This window comes from Acipenser ruthenus, chromosome 35 (genome assembly GCF_902713425.1).
Source record: "Acipenser ruthenus chromosome 35, fAciRut3.2 maternal haplotype, whole genome shotgun sequence".
Classification (NCBI taxonomy): Eukaryota; Metazoa; Chordata; class Actinopteri; order Acipenseriformes; family Acipenseridae; genus Acipenser; species Acipenser ruthenus.
This window is the reverse complement of record NC_081223.1, coordinates 8,801,010-8,816,519: the sequence shown is the minus strand read 5'-3', so window position 1 is coordinate 8,816,519 and position 15,510 is coordinate 8,801,010. Positions and strand designations below refer to the sequence as shown.

The 15,510-nt window shown below is 40.3% G+C and overlaps 1 protein-coding gene across 1 annotated transcript; it reads left to right on the top strand.

Moving 5' to 3' along the window:
• Positions 1 to 381: 381 nt before the first annotated feature.
• Positions 382 to 10,503, top strand: LOC131705365 (protein mab-21-like 3). Its single transcript, XM_059007794.1, has 4 exons — positions 382 to 1,244; positions 2,000 to 2,222; positions 4,202 to 4,349; positions 8,359 to 10,503. The coding sequence occupies exons 1-4, from the start codon at positions 836 to 838 to the stop codon at positions 8,731 to 8,733; spliced, it is 1,155 nt and encodes a 384-aa protein (XP_058863777.1). The 5' UTR covers positions 382 to 835; the 3' UTR covers positions 8,734 to 10,503.
• Positions 10,504 to 15,510: the final 5,007 nt, after the last annotated feature.

Sequence of the window (15,510 nt, the reverse complement as noted above, 5' to 3'; positions counted from 1 at the left end):
TTACATATATACATAAAGCTGAAGTTTATTTATGTATTGTGGCGATGTGTGCTAGTTGAGGGAAATAGACAAGCGATCCAGTGTTTTTCTGCTTACGTTCTCCCCGCCCACTTATACAGGCTCGCTAAAGACGTGCCACGTACCCTTACATGCGCTGAACAATGCACGAGACATGTATTTACCTAAACAAGATTAATACTGTCGTGAAATTGAGTTATTACCAGTCAATTTCGTGTTTATTTGTTTTGTTTTTTCACAAGACCTCCACTAGAACAGTGGGGTTTTGAATATAAGCATCCTACCGATTGAATACATTTTTAATTAAATGGTATTTGAAAATATATACACTAACTAACTTATTTTGACTTTACCTGCTGCTACTATCAACGTGGCATCCTCTATTCCCATTCAATTCCACTGAAAATGGGACATGTTTCCCCATAAATATCAATTATTAAAGAAGTTACATTACATAACATGTCGATTACATTTTAGAACATGAATAAATAAAAGAAAAGAAACAGTTTTAAAATGTAGTGCACAAAGGGCAAAGTGTTATGAAACAGTGCGTTCACAAACAGACACTATCAATTACACCATTTTTATATATTGTTTTAAAGCAGAGACTGATTGAGCTATTTTTACTGCTGCCACTGTGTTAATGTATAGTCATTCTACCCCTCCTATGTACCAGTGGGGCTGAGTGATTGGTCAGCTAGACAGTGCACTAATGCACTTAGGAAATGCTTTCCATTGTACACACTGGTGTCATAAGGAAAGTGAAACAGACTTGTGTTCACAGTCCAGTGTTAATATCTATACTGTACTGTAAAATATGGCTTTTCAAACTACTGTTAGTGACTTATTGCAGACGTATGTGGATAAGATTGTAAGGATTTCACAAAGGAGAGTTCAGGAGACTGTAGAATGGGTGGGAAAGGAAGTGGCCTCAGTGCTGGCGGAGGTAGCGAAGGAAGGATACTTCTCTTCAGAGTTTATTTACTCAGGAAGCTACATTGAGAAACTCGCAGTTTACATCCCTGAAGAGTTTGACTTAATGGTGCCAATAGAGTGTGGAAAAGGCTTTAAGACCGAAAAGACTTTCCATTCAGATGTCAAATACCGTCTTGTCTTTCCTAAAGGAAACAGAAAGGATTCTAAATGGGAGATTCAATCTTTCTTTTTACATGCTGAGAAGGTAATGGAGGTTTTTGAAGAGCAGGTGATATCAGCTACCCTGAACAGTAAGTATTAATGATCACAGCAAAATGGTTTGGGATCTGTAATTGTGCAGAGATACAGCAAATCAAATGTGATGTCAATAATTATTTCAGACAAAAAAATAGAATCTAAAAGTATTGATGAATCAATCTGAATTAATCAGGAATCATTTAGTGTTTTAGTGGACACCTCTGAATGTATTGTGGGATTTCAGGGATTTTCCATCAGGTGGCAATAATGAGTACTTTTTATACGAAATGCTGGGCAGTTAGCCATGCCATAAGGATTTCATATGCAAATTACCGTTATATTAGTGGCCTTTTCCATAAGAAAATGGGAGTTATAAATAATTTAGGTTCTGGTTTTTAATTGGGGGTTGGAGGGTTGTTTTTTAAAAAAAGGAATTCATTTACCTTTGCCAAAATTACCCTGCATTAGCATGACTGAACAAACTAAGCCACATCAAAAAATAATGCCTTACTTTTTTTACTGCGCATGTGTCCTGTACGTAAAGATGTTAGATCAAAGAACTGCACTGCAGGTCAACTCCAGCTTTAGTGTCTACACTGTAGAAATAGTTTGGGGTTAGTTGCATTACCTACTCCCAGATTTACTACCAGATTCAGTTCTTGGATTCATTATGCTCAAGTGAAAACAGTGCAAGACAGGAAAGGGGAAGGATATATCGGCATTGCATTGTATAAATACTGAAATGCAAATCCTTCCTTTCTTCTGGAAATGCTTTATGCAACCTAATAAGCTTTGATTTGTGTTTCAGGAGATATTGATGTATACCACCGTAGACCTTGTGCCGCAGCCGTGTGTGTCACCATAAAGCACGGTTGGGAAAGGGTCAATGTGGACCTGGTGCCTTTTGTGAAGAATCCATTCAAGGAATGGCCAATAGCCTGGCCAAGAAAAGATGCACCCTGGCCATCGCAAGCCAAAATACTAGAAATCAAGAAAGCAGGGATAGATCTGGTTGCCAAGACGATGTGGAGGTAGGAAAAATAATAGGACTCTGCAGATGCTCATATATTCCGAGGAATCTCCTTTAAGATGTTTTAAGGTGTTAGGTATTCATTAAATAGAATAAAAAGTGTTCATTACTCAACACAAGCAAGCCTTCCCTCGGGTGTCCTTGTTTGCACAATTATTGAGTATCCATCAGTGTGGTTTAATACAGACCCTGTTGTGATCTAACTAAATCCACTCAAATTTGTTTTTCTTTTATCATTTAATATCAAATTATTTTTATTTCATTTTGTTTGTTTCTTTATTTATTATTTATTTCTTAGCAGACACCCTTATCCAGGGCGACTTACAATTGTTACAAGATATCACATTATTTTTACATACAATTACCCATTTACACAGTTGGGTTTTTACTGGAGCAATCTAGGTAAAGTAACTTGCTCAAGGGTAAAGCAGCAGTATCCCCAGCTGGGATTGAACCCACGACCCTCCAGTCAAGAGTCCAGAGCCCTAACCACCACTCCACAGGTTACATTTTGCCCAGAACTATACCACCACAATTGTCTGTGTACATTGTGGTATTATACTTCTGGGCAAAATGTAACCTGATTATACTCGACAAAAAAAAAAAAAAAAAAAAAAACATTTCCCAGTTTGCACAGCGATAGCTCTTATGTTACACGATTAATCAGTTTACAGCAATACAATGCAATAAAATCTGCTGTTAAAAACCATCTTCCAATCTGCTATTAAATCACTCGGTGCTGAGGTTGATTGCCATTGATTGATTCACAATTGTAAAGGTGAGGGAATGACAGTTTTTCATGTTTTGAAATCAACAGAAGAATTCATAGGCATGTTTGGTTTGATTTACATTTAAATAGCATCTTTCATGTGCAAGCATCCTGGGGCGCTTTACAGAAATTACAGCAGGCCAAAAGAGCCTGCAGCTGCTCACTAGTGAAAATCAAAGAAATAGGTGTTAAGCATTCTGAATAAAAAATGTGAGCTCCAAAGGGAGAGAGTTTGAGAACTTAAAGCACCCTCATTTAACACCTGCTGAGAAAAACTTCTTAAAGGGAATTACTTAGAAAATACAAGTGTCGGAACACCCCTACAAATAATTCTAAAGCACATCACTGTGATTAAGCCAGGTTTGAAAAAACATGTGCTGGTTTCACCCACAGCAAACACGGATTTCTATTTCAAAACATCTGGAACTGCACCTGCTTAAAGAATGATCTATTTGCAGGCCTTTAGAAGTCTTTTTTACCCTTCTTTTCTATCAGTAACAGACCAGCTGCTTTCTCTAATAACTGACATTTTTTGCCGCCAGTAACATGACCCCGAAGTGAAGCAGTACCAGGAGTCATGTTTTAAAGTGAAAATCCATGTGTGCTGTAACATGTTTGTCTTTCAAAACTGCACATGTGAGACCTGCACACAGTGAATGGAAGGGCAGGACAGGTGAGATTCATGACCCTGTATACAGTGAATGGAAGGGCAGGACAGGTGAGATTCATGACCCTGCACACAGTGAATGGAAGGGCAGGACAGGTGAGATTCATGACCCTGTACACAGTGAATGGAAGTGCAGGACAGGTGAGATTCATGACCCTGCACACAGTGAATGGAAGTGCAGGACAGGTGAGATTCATGACCCTGCACACAGTGAATGGAAGGGCAGGACAGGTGAGATTCATGACCCTGTACACAGTGAATGGAAGGGCAGGACAGGTGAGATTCATGACCCTGTACACAGTGAATGGAAGGGCAGGACAGGTGAGATTCATGACCCTGTACACAGTGAATGGAAGGGCAGGACAGGTGAGATTCATGACCCTGTACACAGTGAATGGAAGGGCAGGACGGTGAGATTCATGGCATGATTTTTGAGCTCCAATCAGTTTTAGTTAAACTTCACAGGTGTGCTGCTGCAGGGAGTTTTAGATTGCCTAGGATTGCCTGCATAACGATGGCTGCTTATCTTTCTATTGGTGTCCAGGCCTTCCTTCTCTGCTATTGAAAGAATCATTCTGGAAGATATTGATGCGGATGGAGGACATCGAAAAGACGGTTTGAAAATTTTAAAGCGTGTATTGCAGTCGAGTTGGGAACGAGTTGAGAAAGCTTTGTGCTCCTATCACCTAAAGGTAAGCTGATCCGTAGTAACGTTGTGTAATAGCAATTTGTATTTTGGTTGAACATCACATACTTTTTTCTCCGCTAGGTGTCGCTATGCTAGTATTGTAATCATAAGCAGTCCAGTCTAATTATCGAACCCACTCATTCCCTCCTCGGATGCCATTTTCTACCAAGAGGATATGAAAAGTCATGTGACAGGTTCTCTCTGATTGTATGCATTAGGGCAGCAGTGTGGAGTAGTGGTTAGGGCTCTGGACTCCTGACTGGAGGGTTGTGGGTTCAATCCCCAGTGGGGGACACTGCTGTTGTACCCTTGAGCAAGGTACTTTACCTGGATTGCTCCAGTAAAAATCCAACTGTATAAATGGGTAATTGTATGTAAAAATAATGTGATATATGAATAATGTGATATCTTGTAACAATTGTAAGTCGCCCTGGATAAGGGCGTCTGCTAAGAAATTAATAATAATGCATTAGCCATAGTCCTTTTTAAATGGAACGAAAAGTAACCATGTTATTTTTTCACATAAAATGTAATGCGTTCCCACATACCATTACCTGTCTAAAATAAGGAGCCATTACAATTGCATAAGAACATAAGAAAATGTATAAACGAGAGGAGGCCATGCAGCCCATCTGCGCTCATCTGGTTCAGAGGAAGCTGCTCAGCCCATCATCGCTCGTCCGGTTCAGAGGAAGCCTTTCAGCCCATCAGTGCTCGTCCGGTTCAGAGGAAGCTGCTGAGCCAATCAGTGCTCATCTGGTTCAGAGGAAGCTGCTCAGCCCATCAGTGATCGTCTTTTTCAGAGGAAGCCTTTCAGCCCATCAGTGCTCGTCAGGTTCAGAAAAAGCAGCTCAGCCCAACAGTGCTCATTTGGTTCAGAGGAAGCTGCTCAGCCCATCAGTGTCCGTCTGGTTCAGAGTAAGATGCTAAAACCATCAGTGCTCATCTGGTTCAGAGGAAGTTGCTCAGCCCATCAGTGCTTGTTTGGTTCAGAGGAAGCCTTTCAGCCCATCAGTGCTCGTCCGGTTCAGAGGAAGCCTTTCAGGCCATCAGTGCTCGTTCGGTTCAGAGGAAGCCTTTCAGCCCATCAGCAATCGTTCGGTTCAGAGGAAGCTGCTCAGCCAATCAGCGCTCGTCCGGTTCAGAGGAAGCTGCTTAGCCCATTAGTGCTCATCTGGTTCAGAGGAAGCCTTTCAGCCCATCAGCGCTCGTCCGGTTCAGAGGAAGTTGCTCAGCCCATCAGTGCTCGTCCGGTTCAGAGGAAGACTTTCAGCCCATCAGCGCTCGTCTGGTTCAGAGGAAGCCTTTCAGCCCATCAGTGCTCGTCCGGTTCAGAGGAAGCTGCTGAGCCAATCAGTGCTCATCTGGTTCAGAGGAAGCTGCTCAGCCCATCAGTGATCGTCTTTTTCAGAGGAAGCCTTTCAGCCCATCAGTGCTCGTCAGGTTCAGAAAAAGCAGCTCAGCCCAACAGTGCTCATTTGGTTCAGAGGAAGCTGCTCAGCCCATCAGTGTCCGTCTGGTTCAGAGTAAGATGCTAAAACCATCAGTGCTCATCTGGTTCAGAGGAAGCCTTTCAGCCCATCAGCGCTCGTCCGGTTCAGAGGAACTTGCTCAGCCCATCAGTGCTCGTCCGGTTCAGAGGAAGCCTTTCAGGCCATCAGTGCTCGTTCGGTTCAGAGGAAGCCTTTCAGCCCATCAGCGCTCGTTCGGTTCAGAGGAAGCTGCTCAGCCAATCAGCGCTCGTCCGGTTCAGAGGAAGCTGCTTAGCCCATTAGTGCTCATCTGGTTCAGAGGAAGCCTTTCAGCCCATCAGCGCTCGTCCGGTTCAGAGGAAGTTGCTCAGCCCATCAGTGCTCGTCCGGTTAAGAGGAAGCCTTTCAGCCCATCAGCGCTCGTCTGGTTCAGAGGAAGCCTTTCAGCCCATCAGCACTCGTCCGGTTCAGAGGAAGCTGCTCAGCCCATCAGTGCTCATCTATTTCAGAGGAAGCTGCTCAGCCATTAGTGCTCATTTGGTTCAGAGGAAGCCTTTCAGCCCATCAGTGCTCATCCGGTTCAGAGGAAGCCTTTCAGCCCATCAGTGCTCGTCCGGTTCAGAGAAAGCTGCTCAGCCCATCAGTGCTCGTTTGGTTCAGAGGAAGCTGCTCAGCCCATCAGTGCTCATCTGGTTCAGAGGAAGACTTTCAGCCCATCAGTGCTCATCTGGTTCAGAGGAAGCCTTTCAGCCCATCAGTGCTCGTCCGGTTCAGAGAAAGCTGCTCAGCCCATCAGTGCTCGTTTGGTTCAGAGGAAGCTGCTCAGCCCATCAGTGCTCGTCCGGTTCAGAGGAAGCCTTTCAGCCCATCAGTGCTCGTTCAGTTCAGAGGAAGCCTTTCAGTCCATCAGCGCTCGTTCAGTTCAGAGGAAGCCTTTCAGCCCATCAGTGCTCGTCCGGTTCAGAGGAAGATGCTCAGCCCATCAGTGCTCATTTGGTTCAGAGGAAGCTGCTCAGCCCATCAGTGATCGTCTTTTTCAGAGGAAGCCTTTCAGCCCATCAGTGCTCGTCAGGTTCAGAAAAAGCAGCTCAGCCCATCAGTGCTCATCTGGTTCAGAGGAAGCTGCTCAGCCCATCAGTGTCCGTCTGGTTCAGATTAAGATGCTAAAATCATCAGTGCTCATCTGGTTCAGAGGAAGTTGCTCAGCCCATCAGTGCTCGTTTGGTTCAGAGGAAGCTGCTCAGCCCATCAGTGCTCATCTGGTTCAGAGGAAGCCTTTCAGCCCATCAGCGCTCGTCCGGTTCAGAGGAAACTGCTCAGCCCATCAGTGCTCGTCCGGTTCAGAGGAAACTGCTCAGCCCATCAGTGCTCGTCCGGTTCAGAGGAAGCCTTTCAGCCCATCAGCGCTCGTTCGATTCAGAGGAAGCTGCTCAGCCAATCAGCGCTCGTCCGGTTCAGCGGAAGCTGCTTAGCTCATTAGTGCTCATCTGGTTCAGAGGAAGCCTTTCAGCCCATCAGTGCTCGTCCGGTTCAGAGGAAGCCATTCAGCCCATCAGCACTCGTCCGGTTAAGAGGAAGCTGCTCAGCCCATCAGTGCTCATCTGGTTCAGAGGAAGCTGCTCAGCCCATCAGTGCTCATCTGGTTCAGAGGAAGCCTTTCAGCCCATCAGCGCTCGTCCGGTTCAGAGAAAGCTGCTCAGCCCATCAGCGCTCGTTCAGTTCAGAGGAAGCCTTTCATCCCATCATCGCTCGTCCGGTTCAGAGGAAGCTGCTCAGCCCATCAGTGCTCGTTCGGTTCAGAGGAAGCCTTTTAGCCCATCAGCGCTCGTCCAGTTCAGAGGAAGCTGCTCAGCCCATCAGTGTTCATCTGGTTCAGAGGAAACCTTTCAGCCCATCAGTTCTCGTCTGGTTCAGAGGAAGCCTTTCAGCCCATCAGTGCTTGTCCGGTTCAGAGGAAGCCTTTCAGCCCATCAGTGCTCATTTGGTTCAGAGGAAGCTGCTCAGCCCATCAGTGTTCATCTGGTTCAGAGGAAGCCTTTCAGCCCATCAGTTCTCGTCCGGTTCAGAGGAAGCTGCTCAGCCCATCAGCACTCGTCCGGTTCCCAGTAACTGATTGATCTCAAAACTTTGTCAAGTTGGGTCATAAAGGATCCAAATGATTCTGCCTCAGCAACATGACTATGTAGCTCATTCCATCCCCTCACCACTCTGTGTGAAGAAGTGTCTCCTTCAACAACATGACTAGGTAGCTCATTCCATCCCCTCACCTTTCTCTCATTATGCTCAAGTGAACCTTACTGGCCAGATCCCTGTGACTCCAGCAGACACCTGCAGGGCTGGCCTCCAGGGCCCAGTGGCTCACATCTGTAGCGCTCCTGGGTGTAAAGAGGGGACTGAAGGACACCCGCTGGCCTTCAGTTCTGCTCAACTTTTGTGGAGATAGAATGAATAGATTGAATAGATTGAAGAGAAAACCAGGGGTAAAATAGCTGCTTATTGTAAAATGAATAACACATTTTTCAAACTCTTTTTTCCCCTTAGACTATACTTTTCTGGACATGTGAAAAGCACCCAGACCCAAGTGAATGGGCAACTTTAGAAGACTCTTTAAATCTGCTGGTGGACGAGCTGATTCGTGGCTTGGAACAGTGTTCTATACCCCATTACTTTTTGCCTGGCGAGAATCTATTTGAAGATACTGGACATTTAAATGTTCTTTTGGAAGAAGTGAAGCAGCTAAGGAAAGACCCAGTCTCATACCTGAAGATAGAAACCATTTTAAACAACAGAGTAGGTGAAAAGCTCACATCATTGATACCAGATGTGTGGTCCGAGGCTAGATTTACAACAGAGGAAATGCAGCTATGGGTGTCAGAGGATTCTTTGGTAGAATACTTCACTCAAAATCCAATCTGAACTGTAAATCTAATGCTGTATAATAGACAGTAGAAATTATTTAGCTGCCAACCTGTATAAAATATGTTTTATACTATTTTATACAAGGCTCAGTAACTTGTTCTTCCTGTTTTTGATTTGCTTCCACTTACATTTTGTTGTCAATTAATAAGTGATTATTGAGTTCAATGCTTTTGACACAACAAACTGTGTTCTGCAACTTTTATACTAGCTTTTCACATTGCTTCATAACTTTATTATTGTTTAATTAGCCACTGATTATAGCAGTTCGTGTTTATTACTGTCCTGAACTATACAGTATACAGTACAGTAGCACAATCAAGTGAATACTTAGCACACATTCTAGTAACAAAATAAATCCTGCTGCTGCACTGCACACATTACTGTGCAATGTAGTACAATGTAAGTAAATAATAAAAGGATTAGTTTAAATTGAAACTGAGGGATTTTAGTGCATTTTCTTTTTAATGTAGCCTACTTAGTACACAATTAACACAAATAGATCATTGCGATACTATACAGTATCTTATATAAACTGCACACACTTTACAGAAATAAATCCTTTTTTATTTCCATAGAAAATGTTACAGTGTACGTGTAGCTGCAAGTAAAACACACAGTCTACCTGCTACACGTGTTTTCTGTGTGTATGAGTCAGGCTTTCTTTACAAGAGCAATTAAAGACTTCACATTCAGAATTTGTATTATCAGTCCACATCTTGCATTTCAAACCACTGGAGTCCATCAGTATTTCTGAAAGCTTCTCTCCCTTCTCCACCCGATCGATCGATCGCAGTTAGTTTAAACTCTGTAGAGTGAGTTCATAAACCCTCTTTTAATCCTGTTCTTAATTTTAGTGATTTAGCAGCTACCCTGTTAGCTGTCTGTTCTTGTTTATTTTCATCCTGTCTGGTGTCAGTGTAACAGTCTGTTTTTTTCAGTGCGTCTCTTTGGATCAAGCAATTCACGGTGACCGCCGGTCGCATCGTCACACTCAATTGGATATTATTGAGGGGCATGCGTTGTGTCGGGATATCGAATGTGCTGCATATCACTGTCTGTATTAGCGAGAAACTGCTGGATAGGAGCAGGCAGAGGCTTTTTGTCACAGGTCTGAGGAACACAACTGGAATCAGTCTTGTTGTTGCCATGCTTTGTTCATTTTTCAAACACAATCTGGGTCTGCCACACATGTACGTTGCAAACAACTAAACTTACATTGAATACAATCAACTCAGCTTTTTTAGCCTCTTCTTTCCTAGTCCTCTGTTAGCCACCATTTGAGTTGAATGTGGAACCCATTGCGCTTGTAAAAGCAGTATTTCAGGATAATTCACTGTCTAGACACTGAACAGTTTTAAGATTTTTTCATTTAAATTTTTGTATTATTTGTACCAGTACCATGTACCATGTGCAGAGCAGTTCAGCAAGCAGGTCATGTTAATAAATGTTTCTGTATTTTTAAATTAAAAAAATGTAAACATGCAATGCAGAATGTTCGGAAAACATTTCTAAAATAATTCTGAGCATAAATAATGTAGGAACAATTCAATAATTGATAATTTAATGTTTATCTGGGTTGATTAGTTCTATTATTAATAATATTGAATTGACGTGATACAAAGATTGATGTTTTACTATGAACACACATTCAAGCGCAGACACAAGGAATGTTTAATCAATATTAGAATTTTTATTTAGTACATAAAAAGATAAACAGAAATCAGAAAAGTCAGAAAGTAAATGTCTTGGTCTCTAAGCACAAAACACAATTCAAAAACTCACCTTTAGACCAGCAATGTCCCCTCACAGTATTCTCCTCTCCTACTCCCCCACTGACTTCTTCTTCTTCTTCTTCTGATTAGAGGAAGTTGGTGCTTGCCATCTAATAAGAGATGATGAGCGTCCTCTAATGCCCTTCTGTAATATATTTGTCTAGATGCATCCCCATTTTCCAGTAGTCGGTATGCATTGTAATGTATGTTTTTCTTTCCCTTTTTGTTTCCCTTTCCCCTCCTTCAATATATTGGGTATTGATAAATTATCCACATCTAATGCCTTCAACTGATTTATTAATACCTCTCTTTGTTGTTTGAATTTATTACATTCTAATATATAATGTTGTAGTTTCTAAACCTTTGAAATTCTCCACATATTCCATCTACATGTTTCCCTATTCTAAACAGATGCTGCCTCAATGCTGTATGTCCAATTCTCAATCTGTTCATTATGGATTCTTCCACCCTATTCAATTCTCCTCTAAATGTTTCACTCCCTAACTTGATCTTTGGCTGTATATCGTAATAAAACCTTCCCTTATGATTGTGTTCCCATTGATTTTGCCATAATTCCATATTTTTTTGTTTAGTTATTGCATTGATTTGTGCCTGGCACAGAAGGAGTACCATATCCACTTGCTTTCTCAATAACTCATTCTTTTGCCATCAAATCCACATGTTCATTACCTAGCACCCCAGAATGGCTTGGTACCCATGCTAATATAATATCGAATGTCTCTGATTGCACATTCATTTAGTACTATTACAATATCATTTATAATATCTTTCCTGACTCCACTCCCTGTCTCAATAGCATTCAGTGAACTCAAGGAATCAGTAAACAGGACTACTCAATCTGGATTTATTTCCATCACTTTATGTATCGCACCAAACAATACCAGTGATTCAGCAGTAAATATAAATGGGTGATCAGATAAACTTTCCCTTCTACAAAACTCCATCGCAGGGAAAAACAGGCAAATGAATATGTGAAAGGAAAGAAGGGAGCATTACGTGTATATACAGATGGATCAAAGGATCCAAGGTCAGGAAAAGTGGCTATGGCAATACACACATAATGCTCCTTCTTTCCTTTCACATATTCATTTGCCTGTTTTTAATCACTTCTTTCCCACTGCACTTGTCTACAATTTCTATAAGTTGTTTGCACATTTTTGGTTTTACAAAAGTCCACCAGGGTCTTGGGACATGATCAGAGTTTTCCATCTGCTCTAATTCAACGACCCTTAAATCTTCTATCCACTTCCCTACATGAAACCAAAAAAAACCTCCCTTTTTTCCCATTGAATCAGTTAATACTACCAATACCAATTTTCATTTACACAATGGATGCTCCATACGCAATGCCTTACGTTTACACCAATATTTAATATTTAATAAAACCCTCCTGAGGCAGAACTGTAAATAGAGATTCCGTTACTTTAGAATTACTAATCGGAATACTAAGAAACAATCCAAGATGTGTTCTTCGGAACACCAGCGGTCAGTCAGAATTGGCGGGGCTGTGTAAATACTCTTTCACATGTTTTTTGTCTGCAGTTTCACAAAAAAAGCTGCCTTCCCCTAATTTTTAGAGTTAAGAACTTTGTTGCAGCACGTAGTTTGGTTTTAGTGGTTAGCTGTTTTTATGTTCAGACACTGGAAGAGACATTTTGTGCACGTAGCTTAACATGCATATAAAATGTTTGATGTGTGTGTCAACCAAACTGCCCATCTCAAATGAAAGTAATATAAACATGTGGTATTGGTCAGATGTAGCTTCATGTATATGTACTCTAAATGTGAGAGAGCGAGAAACAGATCTGAGACTAAAATGACTCAACAGCAGGAACAGGCTAATCGCTGAATAAGAACTCTTGTTCCACATTGGTCTAGTTTTGTTTCAGTTTCACCTTTGACTTAAAACAACAACACTGAGACAATAACTAATTTGCTGAATAACTCTCCATGCCCCAGCCTCTTCCACTACAGTATACAACTTTAATATTTACCAGATTTTGGAATTTCTCATTCATTCAATTCCAATGACATAACCTAAGCAGATGTGTAGTTTGAAATAAGGGGAGCAATGTAAAACATGCCACGCTATCGTGGATCCTGAGCTTTCCTTTGATTTCCATCTTAATTCTGATATCAGAACAGCATTCTATCATCTGAGAAATGTTGCCAAATTGAAGTCTGTGCTGGATATGAGGGATGCAGAGATGTCGATACATTGATTACCTTACATTGGTTACCAGCGAGTTACCGAATTGACTTGCCATAATACTGTATAAGGTCCTTCTGTATTAGGACAATCTCCAAGATCTACTAACTCTCTACATCCATATTTGTTCTTGTTGCCAAATTGAAGTCTGTGCTGGATAGGAGGGATGTATGGCAAGCCGAATGATCATTTAGAGATATCTCAAATTGCATTTTAAGATATGTTGAAATATTTAGAAACATCTGTAAAACATTACGAGATATCTCAAATTTGAATTACAGATATATTTAATTGTGCAGTTTTTAGTATTGCTCAAATTAATTTTAATATATCTGTAAATCAATCCGAGATATCTAAAATGAAATAAAGATATCTCAAACTGATTTACAGATATTTTTAAATAATATGGAAACCATATGGATTTTGCTAGCATGGTACGCCGAACTGTCATTTAGAGATATCTTAAAATGAGGGTTTTAAAGGTGTCTCTAAATCATTTGAAGGTATCTCTAAATCACTTCCTGTTTATTTGGTGATATCTTCAAATGGACCGGAAGTCCATTTAAAACAGTATTTTCACAGGAAGTCATTTAGAGATATCTTGGAATGGCTTCCTGTTCATTTCAAGATATCTTCAAATGATTTAGAGATATCTCTAAATGAAGAGGACTTTATTTTGAGATATCTGTAAATGATTTAAATATATCTCTAATGAACAGGGAGTCATTTGGAGATTTTTTATTTGAATTTTATAAATCTCTAATTGATTTACAGATATCTTAAAACTAATTTTAGATATCTTAAAAACTGCACAATTGAAGAGATCTGTAATTCAATTTGAGATATCTACGTATTTTTTACAGACATCTCAAAATGCAGTTTGAGATATCTTTAAATGATAATTTGGCTTTCCCTATGCTTGTATCATTCATTGTTAAGCCTTGGCTGGCAGTATCATTGGCCACGGTGACACTGCTGTGTCCTGGGTATCATAATTAATTAATTAAGAAAATAATTAAAATTAAATTTAAAAAATGACACCTGGACTCAGCTGATTAGTATAAGTTTACCTCTCATTCTGCGGGTTTCAAATACATATATTTCAGTAACAACAAAAAAAACATATCATTATTAAATGATATTCATTGGGTTAAGCATACACAGCATATTTTGCCTCAAATATTTTGAAATTGTTTTTTATCACGCAAATAATTAACATCATTTATGTTTAAAAGCTGAAGCAGCAATAGAAGATAGTTGCTACACAACTCTTGTAAAACATTAATGATTAACAGAAACACTTTGAATAACCCAACAAATCAACCCAGTTATAAAATATTTTATTTTACTTAAATAGTAAAGTTTTCTAATACACAACTTAATATCAATGTTACATAAAAAAACAGATTTCAAGTTTTGTAGGCACCTTTCATATCTTCACACAAACGTCTGTGCTGTGATGAATGCTCTCTTTATACTAGTCAGCACAGTAATGAAATGGGATTTAGCTGGTTCATTTCCACAGATGTAATAAAGCAAGACACCTTCCTGACATACAAACCTGGCTTTCTGATCACAGCAGGAAGGTGGAATAGAAATCCTGTACAATTATTTGGGCAATTAAAAAAACACCTTGTTAATACTGTAAAACTATTTCAACTGCATCTCGCTAGTTAAATGATTTGACAGAAGCCACTCTTAAGTAGGATGCAAAACAATAAACAGGTGGAACAAATGAGTAAGGCAGGAAGTAATAAAAGAGCTATTGCGCATGCCCGTAGCTGTAGTGCATGCGCAAATGACTCGGGGGTGCATTCTGTGATGTTACACCTGTTTTCATTTTTCCTCTCAGCGTTAAAAAAAAGTCAGTCTAGACCCCCTGGAATGCCCGGGCCCAGGACAACATTCCCTGTTTCTACCACCCCCCCACCCTTGTGGGTGGCACTGCTCCTATATTCAGTAAAGAATTAAACATTCAAAAGAAATATGAACTGTAGTGAATATGCATGCTATTGCAGATCATTTTTATTAAACTAAACTAGCAGTGAAGGATTTAACAAAGATTGTTAATAATGCTATACACAATCTTACTAACTCTACACTGCACTGTTTAAAAAAGCTGTCCACACTATGCCTTTAAACCGGCTTAAAAGTTCTGAATACGGTTAGCGTCCACACTACATGTCGCTTAATACCGTACTCAAGACCACCTCGGGGGGTAGACTCGAATCCGTTTCTAATCAGGTAGTACAGTTTGTCAGAAGTGTAGCCGCTGTCATAACAAACTACTTTTATGTGTATCCTCCAATATCCCCAAATGCCCTTTGATATGCTTGGTAAAATACTGAGAACAGGTGTCTAACAGACTTGCTATCAGTGTAGACGCCATACTGGGTATTTTATACCGAAAATAAAATCTGTCAGGGCATCTCTGTTAAACTAGTCACAAAAGCACAATGATAAAATAGGTGACTGCAAGAGTGAAATGAGAGTTAAAAATAGGACTGGAGATGAAGAATAAAACTTATTTTTCAGCTCTGTTATAAATAAAAATAAAACAGAATCAGGCTCAGTGAAGCTAAGAAGGTAAAAACAAACATTGATTTGCAATTAACTTAATTAGTTTAATTATGAAAGAGAATCTGATCAAAATTAGTTTACTGGGATGTAATATGATCAAAAATAAAACCAGAAAACGTCAAGCTCTTTTGGTAATTTGACCTTTTTTTGTGTAATTTATTATTTATTGTTTTATGTGCAATTTACAGAAAA